Source organism: Phascolarctos cinereus, unplaced genomic scaffold (assembly GCF_003287225.1).
Source record: "Phascolarctos cinereus isolate Bilbo 61053 unplaced genomic scaffold, phaCin_HiC Scaffold_4;HRSCAF=312, whole genome shotgun sequence".
NCBI classification, from domain to species: Eukaryota; Metazoa; Chordata; class Mammalia; order Diprotodontia; family Phascolarctidae; genus Phascolarctos; species Phascolarctos cinereus.
The window spans coordinates 18,218,970-18,235,461 of record NW_027555847.1 but is presented as its reverse complement, the minus strand read 5'-3'; the positions used below and the strand labels follow the sequence as shown (position 1 = coordinate 18,235,461).

Sequence of the window (16,492 nt, the reverse complement as noted above, 5' to 3'; positions counted from 1 at the left end):
TTACAGCTAGTTACCCTGGGAGCGAGGCCATGTTGAAGAATTTCTGTCCTCATTTTACAGGTGGGGAAACAGGTCTCGTCATGGTAAATGAGTTGCCTAAGATCACATAGCTAATAAACATCAGAATGTGCCCCTGAATTTAGATCTCTTGACCCTCAGGTCCTGTGTTCTAGACTCGTTGCTACCACCTTAGCCCAGGCCTTCATGCATCATACTTGAGTGTCCATAGTTTGTATGCTGACCTCCTCCTCGTGAATGTTGCTCAGTTTTATTTTTTAACTACAATGTATTGTTGCTTTTTGTTTTTATATCATCTGCATGTTCCAATGTTTTCCTTTCTCAGAGAACCATATCTTATAACAAAGAATAAAAGACAGAACTATGTGTCCCTGCCGTCTTGGCCCCAGCGCTCCTACCTTGGCAGAGTATTCGGGTGGGGCATCTTTTCCTCTCTGTTTCCTAGCGTTCAGTTTTTATTGTTCGTTCCTTCCCTCCCATTTTGGTGGTCATGATGTATATGGCTTCCGTGGTTGGCTTACTTCATTTTGTGTCAGTCCACATCAGTTTCCCACGCTGAATTCATCATAGTCCTCGTTGCTCATAGCACAGTGGTATTTCATTCATGACAGTCATGTATCACAGCTTGTTTATGTCTAGCACATGGGCCTCTCTTTTGTGTTGGAGTTCTTTGCTGCTACAAAGCTACAGCTTCATTCTCATCCAGATGAGGCAGAAGTGCTTTTGTCTGTCCTCCAAGTTTCTCTTTGCTGTGGCCCCCGTTTGCTTTTTCAACCTTCTCTCCCACTAGCCAAGTTGGTTTACTTGCTGTCCTTGAACATAGCTTGTCCATATCTCTTATCTAATTACAGCTCCCACTGTTCCTCCACCAGCTGAAGCAGAGATGGGGTGGGGGAGGGGCAGCAGGTGCCGAGCATGTCAAACCGCCGCCATTTCAACCACTGCATCCCCTCCAGCTACCACGGACACAGTCCCAAGAGCCCTAGGTAGTAGATCAGTATCCCTCAGACCACTTGGCCTCTGTAGCCACCAGCAAGGGAAGCCACCTTGATGGAAATGGGACCTGAAAACCCTGTGGGCACTACAGCCCCTGTCTCCTCTGCAGCTGCAGGTTTGGAAAAGAAATGTTCTTAGTGCTGTGAAATGGCTCGGCATCAGAGACAGATAAGGTTCTATTGGTGGAAATGACGTAGAAGAAGATGCTACATTTGCTGCAGCCCCCTGAAAAGTGGGGGCCTTTCTGTCATCTGGCCTGCAGCTGAAACCTCTTTCATGTATGTGTGTGTTCTTTCTTCCTGTTAGAGCATAAGCTCCTTAAGAACCCTTTCCTCCTACTATCCCTAGTGCTTAGCACACAGGAAGCACTTAATAAGTACTTATCCATCCATCCATCCATCCATCCATCCATCCATCCATCCATCCAGAGCCTAGCTCGAGGCTTATCTCTTTTTATAGGGAGCCTTCTCTGGCCATCCTTCTGAACTACTGGTACCACTTTACAAACAGTCACTCACTATTACTGAGCGTAGTCAGGCACCACACAGAAACACAATGGGAGAAAGACCAGCTTCCGTCCCAAGCATGTTTGTCTGCATCTCAGCATCTTGAATTGACTGGTCTTCATCAACTCAGCCCGGCGTGGTGCTTTTCCAAGGTCTCGGCCTCTTTGAGTCATCTTTGATTGTAATGCCGGTTCTTATATGACTGCACTGAGGCATTGGAGGACTTTTGCTTGTTTCTTGCCCAAGACATTCTTCGTCCCGACAGTCTTGTGAGGAGGCTCCAAAGCCCGTCTGGAGAGCCGGAAAGAAATCGGTCTCTCCCACTGGCAGTTTTCAGTGTGTGGCCTTGGGTACTTTGGTGTTTGGCACGTGTGTGAATGGCATCTCTGCAACTGAGTGTTCGTCACTTTGAAGGTGAACAGGGGGACCCCATTTGTTTGCATCTTCCACAGTGTTGGCATTGGACATGATAGGGGTTGGACAAATGCAATACTGAGGACGTTAAGCTAGCTGTTGACAGGGAGAATGGAGGGGTGGGGTGGACTGGCCATCTTGGCAGAGAACTAAATTCCTTTGGACTTCCTCGGAATCTCTAGTGATTTGAATTAGTCATTTGCCTTTGATCTAGTTTAATTCTCATTTATGGTATTTATGAATTTAGGCATCATTTCTAAACTTTTGGTACAGTTTTTCTTGGCTTGTGAATTTCAAGCTCTGGGTAACGGTTGTCTTCATTAAGTTTTACTCTTTTTTGCTCTTATATTTAGACTAAATTAAGACTTGTGGGTTCCCCCCTAGGGCCATGTTCATGATTGGACTCAGCGAAAGTAAACAGACGCATGTGAACCTGAGGAATGTTGACTCGGCTACTTTACAGCTCATCATAGCTTACGCATACACGGGGAATTTGGCGATAACTGACAGCACTGTGGAACAGCTCTACGAGACAGCTTGCTTCCTGCAGGTGGGTGTTCATCGATCCAGGGCACTCCCTTCTCTGTTGTTCTGCTGGAGTTGTGATAGCTTCCTGGCGAGATACGGAAGCATTCGTGGTGATTTCCCATACTGCTGTATTTTAAAATGTCGGAAGATGCGTTTTATAACATAAAAGAGGTGACTCTTATTCCCTCTCATCTCCTTTTGAACAAAAGAAGGAAAGAACTTGTAGTTTGCTTCCCATTGTTTTGAACTATAAGATCTTCTTTCAGTCTTACTACAGAAACTGACCTGGGCACGTTGCCTACAAGCTTAATGGAAATTACACGTCACGTGAGATTTCCATTTCTCTGAGATGTGTGATTTCACATGAAGCTTTTTGCTTTTGTTTACTGCATTCATGTACTTCACATGCTTTTGGTTCAAGAGCGTTGGAAAGAAACTCAGTGTCCTAATTTCTATTGGCGTTACTTTATTTGAATGAATTTTTATAGCTGGCTTTTGTTTTTAGATCACTCACATTTCCAGTGATCCTAAGAGCAATCCCTTACAACAAACGAAAGGGGTGGGGGAACATCTAGCAGAATGCGCCAGCGTATCAGAATAGTTTGGGAATATCTGCCGGGTTGCATGTCCTCAGCCGCTGCAAAGGTGGGAGGAGAGATGTCAGCCTTTCTTTTTCATTTGACAAGCTCTTGGAGTAATGGATGAACTCTGTGAATCTTCCTCTGGTACGCTGAAGGCCATTTGACTGAAGGGTACATGGCCAAGGCATCTTTGAACCAGAGTAAAACTTTTTTAATGTCTTTATCTGTGATTATTTATTTATTATCATGTGTTTTCTCTCATTTTACCCAGTGAACATTTGGGAAGATGAAGGAGAAGATTTTCTCTGGAATCCGTCATCCTTGCCAGGGCAGATAGGTTAGATTTCAGGAGAGGTTGACTTGTCACTGCTAAGGGTCAGGTAGGGAAGAGGCAGTATTCATTTCTGTGCTCCTTTCCCTCCCCAAAGAGGGTGGCGAGGGGAGGGGATGTAGGAAGTGTGCCAGCGTACCCCCGTCTACTGGAAGATGAGCTGACACGGGGCCCCAGCTGTTTGTATCGGCTTCCTTTGGAATCTTAAGTTTTTTGAACCCAGACCTGAAACTTTGCCTCCCTCCTCCCCAAAAAGAGAATACTAACTGTAAATAATGCTTTTCAATTATTGGTAAATTATCTCTTGGCAAGAACCCTGCAGACTCCCCACTAAACACTTTTTCCAAAATTGCTGAAGAAAGGAAGAGCATTTTAGGACATCTAGACTCCAATTAACTTTGCCAGTCAGTAATTTTATGTTGGTTCTTTAATAAACTTACTCTGGCATAGTGACAGATGCTTCAAGGGTGTGTCTCATGGGAAGGTGCCCAGGGGAGGATGCCTGAAATTGGAGCCATCCCTACTTGGGGAAGGTCACCCAGCCAGTCTTAGAACAAGAACTTTGTGGCTGTGATTCTCTTTCTAACTAGCCACTTAAAAGACCACCAGATGAATGAATGCAACAGTTAGTAACTGTCTTAGCAGCTTAAACTGAGGTGTGTACCTCCTTCCTTTATGGGAGTAAACAAACTATCCCCAGGATACCAAGTGTCAGCTAGTGAAAATTAGAGATTTAAATGTTCATAATTTGTAATTGCTTATAGACTTGGTTATTGTTACTTTTAGTAATAATTTGTCATTCCTGTAACTAGAAAGTGTTAACAGGGCTATTTGTTATAATTCCCTCTATACTAATAATTAATAAATCAGCTTGGTGTATAAATAGTTGAAAGAGCATTGGTTCTACCGTTCCCTACTCTGTGATCTTGGGGAGGACGCTGTTCTTGTGTCTTGATTTCCTCCTCTATGAATTGAGTGAGGTGTGACCCCCACTCATTCTCTAAAACCTGAAGGTCTGTGATCCAGTCCAACTGGTCCCATGCTCAGCACTGTGCCTGACGCATAAGAGATTCTTAACAAATGATTGTTGAGGTGATTTGCCCTAAGTAGGGAAGACTCCATTTCAGGAATGTCCCAGGTATAAATGATTACAAATTAGGGGCATAGACTCAGTGACTTCTGAGAGCCTCTGGGAAGCCCTGAACTACAGCTTCTTCCCCTTTTTGTGTCCTGGGCTGTGTGCAGCAGTCTGGGGAAAGCCTGTGGACCCCTTTTTGAAATAGTGCTTTTAAATGCATAAAATAAAATACATAGGAAACCAATTTTATAGAAATATTATAAAAATATATAAAAAAAAAACCCAAGTTCACAGACCCCAGGATAAGAACCCCTGGATTAATTGTTAAAGGTTTTTTTCAAACCTAATGGTTTGTTTATAATACTTCCCCTTGTGAGAGGGTCCAAGCATAGTATAAATGATACTTTTGTATATTTGTGTATGTTTTTTTTCTTCTTCAGATTTCAGTTTATTTATCTCTCTATCTAGATTTCAATTTATTTATCTCTCTAACTGTTCATTCATTTATTTATTTGATAATGGGTTGAGAGCACACAAGTAGGGCACTTTGGTCCTTGGGTGGGAAACTGAGTGTAAACACAAGCTTCCTTTGACCATGAGCTTGGCTTCTGAATTATGCTTTGTTTATGGTCCCTGAAGGTAGGAACACTCTGATAATGTATGTAGAGTATCTGATGCTGTTCATCTCTTGTGAAAAAAACAAATGAGTCTGTTCTGCTCTCACTGGCCTTCTTTTAAATTTTAGGTAGAAGATGTGTTACAGCGATGTCGAGAATACTTAATTAAAAAAATAAATGCAGAGAACTGTGTTCGCTTATTGAGTTTTGCGGATCTCTTCAGCTGTGAGGAGTTGAAGCAAAGTGCCAAGCGGATGGTGGAACACAAGTTCACCGCTGTGTATCACCAGGACGCGTTCATGCAGCTGTCTCATGACCTGCTCATAGACATCCTAAGTAGTGACAACTTGAATGTGGAGAAGGAGGAGACAGTCCGAGAAGCCGCCATGTTGTGGCTGGAGTACAACCCAGAATCCCGGTCACAGTATCTGTCCTCGGTTCTCAGCCAAATCAGAATAGACGCCCTTTCAGAAGTAACGCAAAGAGCCTGGTTTCAAGGTCTCCCACCCAACGATAAATCTGTCGTGGTTCAGGGTCTCTATAAGTCTATGCCCAAGTTTTTTAAGCCGAGACTTGGCATGACTAAAGAGGAAATGATGATTTTCATCGAGGCTGCTTCTGAAAACCCCGGCAGTCTTTACTCATCTGTCTGTTACAGCCCCAAGCAGAAAAAGTTTACAAGATTTGTAGTCCACCTGCTGACTTGCATAAGGTCGGAACCCTTGTAACTCCCGATAATGACATCTACATAGCAGGGGGGCAAGTTCCTCTGAAAAACACAAAAATGAATTACAGCAAAACAAGCAAACTGCAGGCGGCCTTCAGAACAGTGAATTGCTTTTACTGGTTTGATGCACAGCAGAACACTTGGTTCCCAAAGACCCCAATGCTCCTCGTCCGCATCAAGCCCTCTCTGGTTTGCTGTGAAGGCTACATCTATGCGATTGGAGGAGATAGTGTCGGGGGGGAGCTCAACCGGAGGACTGTGGAAAGGTATGACACTGAGAAGGACGAGTGGACCCTGGTGAGCCCATTGCCTTGTGCCTGGCAGTGGAGCGCGGCGGTCGTGGTCCATGATTGCATTTATGTGATGACACTGAATCTCATGTACTGCTACTTTCCAAGGTCAGATTCCTGGGTGGAGATGGCCATGAGGCAGACGAGCAGATCCTTCGCTTCTGCGGCAGCTTTTGGCGATCAGATCTTCTACATTGGAGGCCTCCACATCGCCAGCAGCTCTGGCTTGAGGCTGCCGACCAGCACCGTCGACGGGTCTTCGGTCACCGTGGAAGTGTACGACGTAAACAAGAATGAATGGAGGATGGCGGCCAATATCCCTGCCAAGCGCTACTCTGACCCTTGTGTGAGAGCCGTGGTGATCTCGAATTCTCTGTGCGTTTTTATGCGAGAAACCCACTTAAACGAGCGGGCAAAGTACGCCACCTACCAGTACGATGTGGAGCTCGACCGCTGGTCTCTGCGGCAGCACATATCCGAGCGCGTGCTCTGGGACTTGGGGAGAGATTTCCGATGCGCCGTGGGGAAGCTGTATCCATCTTGCCTCGAAGAATCTCCGTGGAAACCACCGACGTGTCTTTTTTCTCCTGACGGAGCCGATGACTTTGAGCTGGACAGGGACATGGTTGCCTTGCCCCCTGTATAGGGGTGGGGCTGAGGACGTGCACAGCCGCCCGTGCTCTGGAGTCACCTTTAGAGAGCTTTGTGAGAGGAGGACCAGAAATGGGAACGTTCAGTCCTGTCTTTCATCGATTGTATTTTTATGCCCTACTCAATATTTGCAGCAGTATAATACATGTATCAGTGAGTCTTATGGAGAGATAGACTACCATAATCTGAAATAGTTTATCCGATAATTGAGAAACTCTTATATGTATCACAAGAGCCTGAGCATCTGGAGTATCTTATTTTTAGCCCTGTGACCTTACCACGTGGGTCAGGTTTGCTTCATAAAGGTGGTTGGGTGTGCCTTGTGTGTCTCATCCCAAGTCCTTGTGAGACCCTTTTTATGTATGTTCATGATTCCCGTGCTTCTCTGTGGAAGGGCTGGAAAAGCGTTTTGTGTGGGGGGGTCTCCGAGGTGAGCTCCCACCCCTCTCTCCCAGTCTAGTCCCAAGAGAGCTTCGCCTTGTGTTTGATGGGCGTTCCACAGGGCGCGCAGCCCCTGACTGCAGGACCAGTCAGCTGGACCACTCCCAGCTGGGTCTTTGGAGGACAGGTCTTCCGAGCAGTGGGTGGATGAACAGCTTGCTGGGCTTGCGGGAGAAATTGCGGGTCTGGATGGGGTTTGAATCAGTCAGTGCCTCCACGTCCTGTGTTACAGGAACATTGGCTCATGCATATATGACTTCCTGCTGCTGCCGCCGAGGTATTTTTCCAATGTAAAACCAAGATTTAGTGTGGGTTAACCAGGTCTTTTAATTTTGGTTAATTGAATAAGAAGCATTACTGTGGAGTGATTGTGTACGGATAACCCTTTAGCTATCAGGTTGTGTTTTTTTTTTCTTTTGGGGTCGGGGGGTGGGATCACGGTCAGGTTTTCGGGGATGAAGCATTCAGGAATCCTCTGCATGAGGTGGGCAGCAGGGCAGACGCCAGGGGCCGCTCTGGACCTGATCCCAGGAACCACTAGAAGAGGCGGGACTCCCCCCACTCTCCCAGAAGCACAGGTGCTTCATGACCAACGTTACCAGCATGTTGAGCTGCATCCTGTTCGGCACTGTATTTTGACTGGCATTAATTTATTAAAGAAATTGTACCTCAAAAATGTTGACTCTTCATGTGTGTGTGTGTGTGTGTGTGTGTGTGTGTGTGCGCGCGTGCGCGTGTGTGCATGTGCATGCACGTGCGCGTGTGTGCGTGTGTGTGTGCGCGCGCCGTGCACTCGTGGCTGGGGGGAGGAAGGAACAGCTGCTGACCTCTCAACTGGGGTGATTCCACCAGTTAATGGCCACAGATTGATTGGGTTTTAGAGCTGGGGTCTACCTGTGAGAACTAATACAACCTGCTCTTCTTACAGAGGACAGAACTGAGGCCCAGAAAGGTTCAGGTGAGCTGCTTCAACAATAAAACATTAATTGAAAATATTACAGGAGAAAATAGAGCATGGGAACTTCGTGTTGGTCTTTGGATGCTGTGGGAATTAAAGAACTGCACATGGTGCCCACCATGTTGGACTCTCTTGTCTGAGGAAACATTGAGGTTGGTGAAGTCTGTGGGAAAGGTCATCTCTCTGCATCTAGATCCTCTGGAATGACCAATGGCTTTAATGCCGTTTCTTTCAAAGGTTAAACATGGCATTTTTCTTGAGCGAACAAAGTTTTGCCTGTGCTCAAAGTTGATTTTTACCCACATCCTAAATTCACTAGAATGGGCAACATCTGTTCCCCTGTTTTCAAGGATAGTTCTGTGATGATGCAGATAAGATCTCTCCCCCTCTGTCTCTGTCTCCATCTATCACTCTCCCTCTCCCCCTCTCTCCCATCTCTCCTTCCCAGCAATTCCTGGAGTTCATTAGGCTTTAGAGTGATTTGTTGGGTGTGGATCTAAATTTGGTTGGCTACTTTGAGAAAGGAAAGAACCCAGGATTTAGAACCAATGGGCCTTCATTTGAAACCCAGCTCTACTTCTTAGCTGTGTGACCATAGGAAAGTCACTTTTCCTCTCTGGCCCTCAGGTCCCTTCTCTGTAAAATGAAGGAGTTGAGCTTCATGATTCTAAATGGCCTTCCAGTTTTGAAAACCAGTGACATCTCACCTACTTTAAAGAATGTGTACTTATATCTTGTAGTTTCACTTAATACACTGGAAAAAAAAATGAAAAGTTTAAATCACTGCCTTCTAGAAATGGTCATTATTCAATTTAACCTCATCAGTACATCAGTCACTGTGGGCTTTTTTATGAGACCCTCAGAAGCCCCTCTCCATAGAGAGGAGTGCAAGGAGAAGAGCACTTGGGAATAGTCATTGGCTCTTTGAATCTCCTTGGTATTATCTTGTGGCTCTCTTTCCATTCTCATACTCATTTTTAATGAATTCTAATTTTTGCTGTTGCTGTTAAAGTGAATTATGGACAAGGTCACAGAAACGAAATTCTGGTGAGTCATTCAGGCACAAATGATCACTCCAGGAGGAACCTGGGAAAAGCTCTGCCGAAGGTGAGAAAGTGAGGACCTTGAGGACACAGGTGGTATTTCCATTACTTCTGCCTGTTGAAATGAAAGGATTGGGAGGAGACAATAGCTTGTTAAGGTGGTACCTCAAGGAAGGGAATTGGATTTCTGGAAAATGTTTAAAATAAAAGAGTGGAGTATACTTAATAAGAATTGATAAAATCCTCCCCTGGAACCTTCCAAATCTAACCAAAAGGGCTTTAAAAATGAAACAAGGGGGAGTAGCCAAACCCATGTGTCCATGCACACCACTGTCCATACCACAGAGATATCACACATCATCTACTAGGTGCTGGGGGTCCTGGGACAAAAATAGAGAGGCCCCTGATCTTGAGGAATTTTCATTTTCACAGGAAAACGTGTGTAAGAGAGGGATATAGGAAAAGGTTCATATTCAAGACGGTGCTTGAACAGAGCCTCGAATTGGTGATCCTAAGACTGGGGTGAGAGGGGAGTGAAGTTTAGACCTAGAGAACCACTACAGAGATAGGAGAGCAGTGTCGTCTTTAAGGGTAAGTAAAAAGGGTCCTTTGGCTGCATGCCCGGATATGGGAAGGAGAGACCTGTAATAAAGCCAGAAAAGTGGGCTGGGGCCAAGTTGTTAGGGCCTTTCAATGACAATGTTTACATTTGATTTTAAAGGCAGTAAGGAGAGTTTTGAATAGGGAGTGATGTTTCGAAGGCTACTACCCAGAGTTTCAAAGAGGACAAAGTCCAAGAGAAGAACCAGTAATGAACATCTCTAAGGTCTATATACAAATGCACGATGTAGGACTGAGCAAAAGAAACTCGTGCCAACACAAGGCTAGCCTGACTGCATCCAAGTGTCGTGAAGACGCTGGTGGTAGGATACCCATGACTCAAATGTGGCTCTGGGAGAATATATTTCATTAAAAGGAAATGGGGCATGAAAAGAGAATGGAGGAGAAAAGTATTTTGATCGTGCATTCGAAGGTTGTTTTCATGTGAAGTGATCTGGGAGCGTGGGGATTGGGAGAATGGAAGAGAGCATTTTCGTGGAGGTTGATGTCTGTATGTTGGCTCCCACGTTAGACTGGGAGCTCCGTGAGACCAGGGACTGGTTTTCCCCTTTCTTGGTGTCCCCAGCACTTCGCAAAGTGCCTGGCACACAGTAGATGGTAAATGTTGGCTGGATTGACATTTTAGTGGGGGAGACAACGTGCAAACAATGTGTGTGTGTATGCAGACACACACACAAACACACATCAAGGCACAAGGCACAAGAAGGAGGGGGGAGGGATGACCAGGAGAGGTGGTATTTGAGCCGTCTGGAGGGAAGCCAGGAGCCAGAGGTGAGGAAGGAGAGTGTTCTAGGCAGAGACCAGAGACTGAATGGGAGGTCAGTGTCACTGGGTCATCTAGTATGTGGAGGGCAGCACACGATGACAGGAAAGGTAGGAAGGGGCTCCAAAAGCCAGAGAACTGCATAGTTGACGTTGAGAGTACTAGGGAATCACTGGAGTGAAGGGCAGGGATGGAGTGTGTGTGACGTGGTCAGACCTGCCTCTGCTCTAGTAGCTGAATGAAGGTTAGGTTGGAGGGGCAGGTAGACCAACCAGGAGGCCATTGCAGTTGTCCAGGTGTGAGGTGATAAGGGCTTCATCCACATGGCCGTATGAGCAGAGAGAAAGGGATGTGCGTGAGAGATAGATAGGAGGGAGGTAGAAAAAAGCTTGGCAAAGTTGTCTGGGGGACTGGGTGGTTGGTCAGCTGAGGATGACATTGAGGTTGTGAACCGGATGTAACAGGAATGGGGAAGTTGGGTGGGGATGGGGGGTGGGGAAAAGTTGAAGACATCTGTGGACCTCCAGTTCAAGATGTTCAATAGGCAATTGCAGATGTGAGACCAGAGGTCAGGACAGTAGTTAGGGTTGGATGAATAGATATGAGAATAGATCATAATGGAACCTATAGAAGCAGATGAGATCATGAATTGAGGTAGGGTTGAGCAAGAAAAGGAGAGGGCTGAGGATGGAGGCTCAGGGAGCACCCGCTCTTAGTGGAAGATCCAGCAAAGGAGCCAGGACAGGTAGGAGGTGGACCAGGAGAGAGCAGTGTCACAAACCCCAGAGAAGAGACAGTGATCACCAGCCTCAAAGGCTGCTGAGAAGGTAGAAAGGGTAAGGCCTGAGAAAAGGCCCTTAGGTTTGGCAACAAAGATCATTCTAAGAGGGCCAGGGCCTGTAAGAGAAGAAGATCCTCTTTCTCGTCTTTGGGTTCCTTCCCAGCAGCAGGGGCAAAGGTTCAGTATCACAACTGGGCATCCCTACCTACTACCCAGATCGCACCTGGCTCCCGGCCCAGTCGTATTTCTGTTACAATGTCCCGACAAGCAAAACAAGTCTAGACCCTTGTTCGTGTCCTTGGGGACCGCTGTCATACCCCTCCTCCCCAAACAACATCCTCAGTTCCTTGTATATCACCCCCCTCACGAGCACCCTAGATGCTCTCTGGATCACCAGTGTCCTTCCTGAAATGCCACACACCATGTTCTGACCAGGCCAGAGCAGAGGGAAACTAACATCTCTATTCTTGGAGCTAACCTATCATAGTGCAGCCCAAGATCACACTGTTGACTGACCTGAAGCTCTGATCCACTCAAACCCCTAGACTTTTTTGCCTTCCCCATCCAGTCCTTGAAAATAGACTGAATTTGAATGTGGGTTTTTGCATTTTTGTCTCAATTAATTTCATTGAAAATGCAGTCCATCGCTCTGCATGGAGTAACTCTGTCACCCATACTGGTGGTCCCACCTAGCTTTATGTGCGTCCTTCAACTTCATTTAATAGACACGATTAAGTTCTTGGCTCACTGATTAAGACTGACATGCAGCATTGAGTTCGAGGTACCAGCTAGATGGAAATAACAGTGGAAGATGTGAGCTCAGCAGAAATCAGGAGTAGCTCTATACATAGATCATGGAGTCATCTGCCTAGAGGTGATGATGGAAACGAAGGCATGAACAAGATCTCCAAAGAAGAGGCTGTGGAGAGAGAAGGGAAGGTATTCCAAGTTTCTCTGACTGCGAAATAAAGGCGTTTGGAATCAATGACCTCTGAGATGCCTTCTCACTCTAAGTCTTTGATTCTATGAGGGCAAAGCCTTGAAGGTAATACCCCGACTTGGGGGTAGGAGAAGAAAGACTGAGCAGAAAAGGAGACTAAGGATTAGACAGGCAGGTAAGAAGGGAACAAGGGTTGGAAAAGCATAATTATGGGGACAGTGGTGGTCAGGAGCATCCAATATTTTCAAAAGCTAAAAGTGTGTAAGTGGTGAATAAAGGCCTTTGGATTTGATCATCTGATCATCACTGGCAACCTTGGAAGCAGGAGTTTCTGTAGTATGGGGGAGACAGAAGCCAGATGCAGGAGACTGAGTGAATGAGTGGCGAAGACCCCATCTGCGGCCACTTTGCAGGGTTGCCAGGATGGCTTCAGTTGTGAGTTGGGATAGATAACCTAGTTCCTATCTGACTCTGATTCTGTAACAGTCTTTCTCCAACAGATGTGTGCTTCTGCTGGTAGGGTTTCCTGAGCCTGGAAGTCCTTCATCAGCTGAATAGTGCCACCCATCCTGTAGGTACCTTCAAGGATAGGTGGCTTCATCAGTTTGATTGTGACCTTCCCTTCCACATCTTGGTGGCCAAAGAAGTGCATTCTTTGGTTACTAGCATTTACAGAACATTTTAAGGTCTACAAAGCACTTTACAAATGTTACTACATTTTATCCTGGCAACAACCCTGGGAGGTAGGTGCTATTATTATCCTCATTTCACATGTGGGGAAACCGAGGCAGACAGGTTAAGTGACTTGTCCTGGGTTACAAAGCCAATGTGTATGGGGATGAATTTGAACTCAGGTTTTCCCTACTCCAGATGTGGCTCTCTCTTCACCACATCCGAAGCTAATGGCCTCTTTCATACTTTGACGATCTATTGAGTTCCAGAGTGTGGGCACCCTTACCATCGCATCACCAAAGGTGACAAGCCTTCCCAAACTCATTGAGTTTGTCACCTACAGGACTGTTAAGAAACCCAGGCTAGAAGCCTTTCCAGCTTGGGAAGCCCCCTCCCCCACAAAGTGGTACTCTTTCCATGGTGGCATGGCCTTTGAGAACGCAGGGCTACCTTCAGTTCAGGGTGAGGCACAGGAGTAGTATGCTGGCTGCAAGGTTGGAAAAATGTTGGGGGCACTTAGGAAATGAGCTGGCTTGCTCAAATGCATTGAACATTTTTATAACCTCACTCTTTTTTGTTTTTATCATAAGTATTAGAATTAGAAGGGCTTATGTTTCCACAGGTAGAATAATGCAGAGATTTAAAGAATAACAGCTCCAGGAAGTGGTACACTGCAGGTGGGCTCGGGCTTAGCCAATAAAAAGTAAGTGGATGGTTCCAAAAAGACCCCAAAATCAGGATAAGGATCGAGCCAGCTCAGACCAGGTAGGGTCGACCTGAGGCCACCTGAAAAATGCTAGTGCGCCTGCTTAATGAGCTTCATTACTATTATCTGACACACCCTGCATAAAATTAGAGCCTCATTAACAAGTCCTGGGACGTATGACCAAGGGAGGGGGAACATACTTGAGCATGTCAAGGGGAAACATGTAAGGAAAGGTGTAACCTGGGAAAGGGGAGGGACCAATCCCGGCCTGGGAGGTTTCGAGCCCAATTCAACTGCATAAAAGCACACTTGCCCGTGCACTCAGGGCCCACCCCTCCTGGCCAGAAACGTCTAAATCCTCTGGACTTTCTTTGTAATAAATTTTCTTGATACTAAATTTTTGGTGTTAAGCCTATTTCTAACATAAGGGAATTTTTTTAAATTTCCTACTCAATAAAAAGGCAGGAGTCCCTCTGTGGAGGCAACTAGGTGGCCCAGTGGATAGATTGTTGAACCTGGAATATGGAAGCTCCCCAAGTTCAAATCTGACCAGAGACACTAGCTGAGTGACTCCTGGCAAATAAGGTAACTGTTCTCTGCCTCAGTTTCCTCGTCTATAAAATAGGGTTAAGAATAACCCCCATCTCACAGGGTTGTTGCGAGGCTCAAAATGACAGAATATTTGTAAAGCACTTGTGTAAGCCTTAGAGTACTATATAAATGCTAGCTGGTATTATATTGTTTGAAGATGGTGAGGCCCACTCGGGAACAGTGAGATTCATTCCTCCAAAGCAAATGCCAGGGGAAGGTTTGAGTCCCAGGCTAAGCTGTGGAGGAGGGAGGGCAGCCAGGGAGGAGAGGGGCTTGCAACCCCCCAGTCCTCCTGCTGCCTGTCTCTTAATAACGGCTAACATTTATATAACGCTGGAAAGTTTACAAAGAGCTTGACATCCGCTACCTTTCATTTGACCATCCAAACTGTTAATCAAAATTGTCAGCTTTTGGGCAGAGCCAGGGGAGAAGTGGGTGGGAACAGGTAAAAGGGGCTTTTTAGAGGGAATCTTAAGTAGGATTTAGCATTCCCATTCTCCAACTGGGACTCCTTAAACCTTCTTTTGTCATGGACCTCCCAGGGCAGTCCCATGAAGTCTATGCATTCCTTCTTGGAATGTTTTCAAATGCATAAAATAAAAAACAGAATTACAAAGGAAACCAATTAAATTGAAATCCAGTTGTGTGTGTGTGTGTGTGTGTGTGTGTGTGTGTGTGTGTGTATGTGTGTGTACCCCAAGTTCATGGGCCCAGGGCTTGTTTGGAGAGGGAACGTGAGAATGCCTCCTCCCCACACAGCAGCTCTGGCATGGATAGAAGAAAAGAGACTTTTTTTTCATAGATGAAATCTAATTTTTATTCTTGGTAAAGCGCTTGAAATGTAAAGAACCAGCTCTTTGGAAACACCAACTTCAACAAAACAAAGAAGAAAGCAAAATAACATTCACCCTCCTCTCTCTCCCTCCCCGGGGACAAAACCCCCCAACATACAAGAACTATGTGTTTCAATGCAAAAGCCTGTGGCTGGGGGGGTGGCTGCCGGCCCCCTCCTGGAGCCTGGAGCCCGCCGAGGCTGGGGTCCTTTTGTCCTCGGGCTGTGCCTCCAGAAGGGGAATTCCCTCCCCATCCCCCTCTGCCTGGAATGCTTTCCCCCTCCTGGGTTCCTGCAGGCTCCTGGGGATGGGGGTGGGGGGGGTGGGGGTGGTCCGGGCTGTGAATCAAATGGGATTTTCAAAAGAGAGGCTCAACTGAGCGGGAGGGCCCTGGTTTCTGCCTCCTGGAGCTCATCCCTACGGCAAGCACCACTTCCCTCCCTCCCCTCCCCCACGCAGGCTTTTCCTTTCTAGCAAGACACAGTCTCAAACCTACCAAGAGCAGCCTTCCCTCACCCACCCACCTCAGCCTGCCATCCCAGAAGGGGCCCCAGGCGCCCAACCCTCAGCCCACCCATCAACATTGCCCCCCAGAATCAGGAAGGGGTGGAAGGAACCCATCACCCCCAGGGGTTCAGTTCAAAGATAGGAGGAGGGGTAGATGGCTGAGGTCAGGCCCCAGAGGCTGCCAGGACAAGGAGGGGCAGTTCGGGGACATGGGACAACCGAACAAATGCTTACTTTTTAACATGCACTACAGCCCAGTTAACAAAGGGTGGGGAGGGCAGGCAGAGGGTGAGAACAGCAGCTTGCTAGGCTGGCTGGAAAATCGGGGTGGGGGCGGGGATCGTGGAGAACTCCCCTTCCCAAAGTCCAGCGTCCTGGTGCCTCCAAATGAGGCAGAGTCTGGCTGGGGGAGAACGGGGGAAGGGGCACCCAGCTCAGCGGGAGTCTGAAGGGCCCTGAGCTTCTCGATTCACAGTTAGAGAAGGAAGGGCAGAGCACAAAATGGAATTAAAAACCGCACCGCCAGCAGCTCTGATAAGGATGTAGAGGATGAGCCCTCATAGTCACAAAATGGGCATGAGATTGTGTGGGCTGAGCACAGAAAGGGGGGGCAGACGGTGCGTCCTGAGGGGAGAGTGGACCCCGCATCCCATTTTGTGCCTCACTTCTCAAAATCTCCTCCCTTCATCCACACAGGCTGCATCTGGCCGCTACCCATTTTTGTCAGGCTTTTCTAGAAGTAACGGAAACATGAGCAAGCCCTTTGCCAAAAGCAGACAATGTAGGAAAAGTTCCCGCTACCCATTCATGTATTTTCTCTGCTCATCCCTAGAAACAGGGCTGTCTTGAAGAAAGCCAAGGTAGCTCTGGCCTGAGAGAGGAAAGACAAGTCAACCATG

General features: G+C 46.8%; 1 protein-coding gene across 1 annotated transcript in view; it reads left to right on the top strand.

Annotated features, from left to right (window-relative positions):
- KBTBD2 (kelch repeat and BTB domain containing 2) overlaps positions 1–7,854 on the top strand; it is a 29,157-nt gene extending 21,303 nt beyond the window's left edge. The window contains 3 exon segments of the mRNA XM_020969075.2: positions 2,319–2,484; positions 5,198–5,723; positions 5,726–7,854. Of these exon segments, the coding sequence (XP_020824734.1) occupies positions 2,319–2,484; positions 5,198–5,723; positions 5,726–6,732 (1,699 nt within the window). The 3' untranslated portion in view covers positions 6,733–7,854.
- The last annotated feature ends 8,638 nt before the right edge of the window (positions 7,855–16,492 follow it).